Here is a 4,153-nt window from a genome sequence, read left to right as displayed (position 1 = left end):
GCTGTACAAAACAAGGTGCAATTTTCCAAATCATCCTCTAAATTTTATGATCATTGTCATAGATCTGGACATACTATCAATGAATGCCGTACCTTGAAATTTCATTGCAAATTCTGTGATAAACGTGGACATACTGAGGATCGTTGTAGGCTGAAGAATGAAAGAGCAGATGGCAATTCTTCAAGCCAAATTCGCGGAGGAAATCGAAACAATGGGAAAGCTATCCCTAGAGCTAATCTTTCTGAAACTTCTAATGAAAAGGAGGAAAAGAACTCGAATAATCTTCAGGGATTTTCAGTTGAATATCTTCAACAAATAGCAAAGGCATTAGCCTCGGTGGATCAAGGAACTTTTATTGGTAATGTTGATGTTTATGCAAACGCGACAGGTTTGTTTTCGATATCCAAAGCTTTTGCCAATTCAGCCACGTCAAACTCATGGATCTTAGACAAGGGTGCTCTCGACCACATGTCTTGATTCATATCGTTTTAGATATACAAAACCACTGATAGTACATTCAGTCAATCTACCGAATGGAACCACTGCTCCAATCACAAAAACCAGGAACATAGAATTCAGTCATGATATTACCCTTAAAAATACCTTATGTGTTCCTACTTTTCATCTCAATTTAATCTCTCGCCAAGAAACTTACTAGAGATTTGAATTGTCGCATTATATTGCTTCGACTCATGTTTCTTGCAGGACTTGACGACGGGAAGATGATTGGCTCGGTAAACAACATGGAGGTCTCTATCACATGATGCCTACGTATTCACCCGCTCACTCTTTTCAAGCCTCTAACACACCGGATCTGTGGCATATGCGCCTCGGACATCTATCCCATTCCGTTTCAAATTAATTTTTCCTTTGTTATCCTTGAATAAGAAATCATTGACTTTCATAATTGCGTGTTTGTCCTTTAGCAAAACAAACAAGAAGACCTTTTCCTATCGGTTCAATCACCACTAAAGTTCCTTTGGTCTTAATACATCATGACGTGTGGGGCCTCATAAAATTGCCACACATACAGAGCCCGTTTCTTTCTCACCATCGTAGATGATTACACACGTTGCACCTGGATTTTTTTAATGAGACACAAATCTGAAACTCAATATCTTTTATCAAAATTCATCCGTTTTGTCTATACACAGTTTGATACTTCCATTAAAATCCTAAGGACTGATAATGGTACTGAGTTTGAGCCTCTTAAAACCTTTCTTTATGACCACGGTATTGAGCTTCAAACTTCTTGTGTCAACACACCACAACAAAATGGTGTTGTTGAAAGAAAACATCGTCACATCCTTAAGTGGCTCGTTCTCTTAGGTTTCAATCTAATGTTCCTTTAACCTTTTGGGCTGATTGTGTCTTGACTGCTGTTTACCTAATAAATCGGCTCCCCACACCAGTTTTATCAAACCAAACACCATATGAGTGTTTATACAACAAACGTCCAAAACTTGACCATCTCAAAGTTTTTGGCTGTCAATGTTATGCCTCCAATGTTCATCGCAAACTCAAATTTGATCCTCGAGCTATCTCTTGTGTTTTCGTCGGATATCCCAATGGACAAAAAGGATACAAACTCTATGATCCCACTACTCAGAAATTTTTTGTCAGTTGTGATGTACATTTTTGTGAAAATATTTTTCCTTTTTCTCAACAAGTTTCATCACATTCACCAAACTTGCAGCCATAATTAATTTTGGATGCTGATCAGATTTCTTTCCCAACAAGTCATGCCCCATCTGCTGAAAATCAGCCATCATCTAGTGACCCTTTACCACCGAACAATTCATCATCCTCGACCAGTCCATCATCCTTTACTCAACCACCTAATATCACTTTATCATCACCATCCATTCCACCTATTACTACCGAAGAAATGCAACCACCTTCCGTAGCTCTACCTGATGACCAAACTCTCCGTAGATAAACTCGAACTAAACAAGCACCACGTTGGCATCAAGAGTATATCATGTCATCTGAAGCTAATCACGCTGCCTCGAAAGCAAGTCTGATTCACAATACCAGGTATCCCATTACAAATTACTTGACTCTTTCTCATTTCTCACCTAAACATCGAGCTTTTTTAGCTAACCTTACAACACAAACTGAACCTAAATCTTATGAAGAAGCTGCACTTCACCCTCATTGGCAAAAAGCTATGGATATAGAATTACAAGCTTTGGAACGTAACCATACATGGAGCATTGTTTCTCTTCCTACAGGACAAAAGCCTATCGGTTGCCGGTGGGTTTATAAAATAAAGTACCATTCTGATGGATCGGTCGAACGTTATAAAGCTCGTCTTGTTGCCAAAGGTTACACGCAAGTTGAAGGAATTGATTACCATGAAACATTCTCACCAACGGCAAAGTTAACTACACTTCGATGTCTTCTGTCTATTGCTTCTGCCGGGGGCTAGTATACTCATCAGTTAGATGTGCAAAATGCCTTTTTACATGGTGCATTATAAGAAGTTGTTTACATGACTCTTCCACAGGGACTTCGCCGTCAGGGGGAGAATTTGGTATGTCGGCTGAATAAATCCCTTTATGGACTTAAACAGGCTTCACGTAATTGGTTCTCCACCTTTTCCATCGCTATAAAGCAAGCTGGTTATAAGCAATCCAAGGCTGATTACAGTTTATTCACAAAGATACAAGGTACATCTTTTACTGCATTACTCATCTATGTTGATGATATTTTATTAACGGGAAACAATTTACAAGAAATCAGCCAACTTAAGCAGACCTTACTTAGGCAATTTCTCATCAAAGACTTGGGCTCATTACAATATTTTTTGGGTATTGAATTCTCACGATCCAAGCAAGGCATTTTTATGTCCCAACGAAAATATGCACTAGATATACTACAGGATGCAGGTTTAATTGGGGCCAAACCAGAAAGTTTTCCTATGGAACAACAAATAAAGCTCAATGCAACCGACGGGGAATTACTTCACGAGCCAACTAAATATAGGAGACTTGTTGGTCGTCTCATTTACTTAACAAAGAATACGACCGGATATAGTGTATGCCGTACATATGCTCACCATTTTATGGGAGAACCACGAACAACACACGGAACACAAACACTTGACATCGAGATATATAAAAGGCTCACGGGACAAGGTCTTCTATTGCCATCCATGAATTCTTTCGAATTGAAGGCTTATTGCGATTGATTAGGCGTGGTTGTAGTATGACTCGATGATCTATTTCAGGATATTGTATATTTCTTGGATCTTCTTTAATCTCATGGAAATCAAAGAAGCAGGCGAGCGTTTCGCGATCATCTGCTGAAGCAGAGTATAGAGCAATGGCAAATGCTTGTTTAGAGATTGCATGGCTCCATTATATCCTACAGGATTTGGGAGTGACAAGAACAAGACCAGCAAAATTATTTTGTGATAATCAGTCAGCACTACACATAGCAACGAATCCGGTCTTTCACGAACGTACAAAACATATAGAGATCGATTGTCATATTGTACGTGAAAAGCTACAGTCCGGACTTATTAGACCATATTATATTCCGACTAAAATGCAGTTGGCAGACATTTTTACAAAGGCTTTGGGTCGGGACCAGTTTGAAAATCTAAAAAGCAAGTTGGGAGTTCAAAACATTCACTTACCAACTTGAGGGGGAGTATTACAAAAATTTGCAGTTACCATGCTTAGGTATTGGGTTGATATGTTAAGTTCCATGTTTAGAATTTTGACTTGTATATAGATAGTAGTTTCCTTGTAATATAGCTTGATCATAGGCTTAATTATCTATACTTGTATGTATATATTCATGTCTAATAATCAATGAGAAATCAATCTTTTCTCTCTATTCTTTACAAACACACTCTTTCTTTGAGCAACCTTACAAACTATATATATATATATATATATATAGGGCACAAATGGAAGTGGGCTCCTACATACTGGGACCATCCAGGACCCAACAAATCTTCCCTCCCACTATGTGGGAATGTTCACCATACTGGAGATCAAGCAACAAGCTTCAAACTTCCCTTTTGGTAAGGCATTGGTCAACATATTCGCAACATTAGCATCAGTGTGAAATGTTTCAAGCTCTAAAAACTTAGCCTTAAAAACTTCTCATATCTAATGATACCTCACATCAATATGTTTAG

General features: G+C 38.4%; 1 protein-coding gene across 1 annotated transcript; it reads left to right on the top strand.

Annotated features, from left to right (window-relative positions):
* The first annotated feature begins 1,981 nt into the window (after positions 1 to 1,981).
* Positions 1,982 to 2,431, top strand: LOC128036121 (uncharacterized mitochondrial protein AtMg00820-like). The gene has a single exon (XM_052626995.1). The coding sequence runs from the start codon at positions 1,982 to 1,984 to the stop codon at positions 2,429 to 2,431; it is 450 nt and encodes a 149-aa protein (XP_052482955.1).
* The last annotated feature ends 1,722 nt before the right edge of the window (positions 2,432 to 4,153 follow it).

Source organism: Gossypium raimondii, chromosome 13 (genome assembly GCF_025698545.1).
Source record: "Gossypium raimondii isolate GPD5lz chromosome 13, ASM2569854v1, whole genome shotgun sequence".
In the NCBI taxonomy this organism is placed as follows: Eukaryota; Viridiplantae; Streptophyta; class Magnoliopsida; order Malvales; family Malvaceae; genus Gossypium; species Gossypium raimondii.
The sequence above is the reverse complement of the archived record's forward strand: the minus strand, read 5'-3'. Positions and strand labels throughout refer to the sequence as shown.

Excerpts from the sequence above, each read along its gene's own strand:
- LOC128036121 (XM_052626995.1), top strand. The coding sequence starts at position 1,982 with ATGTCATCTGAAGCTAATCACGCTGCCTCGAAAGCAAGTCTGATTCAC.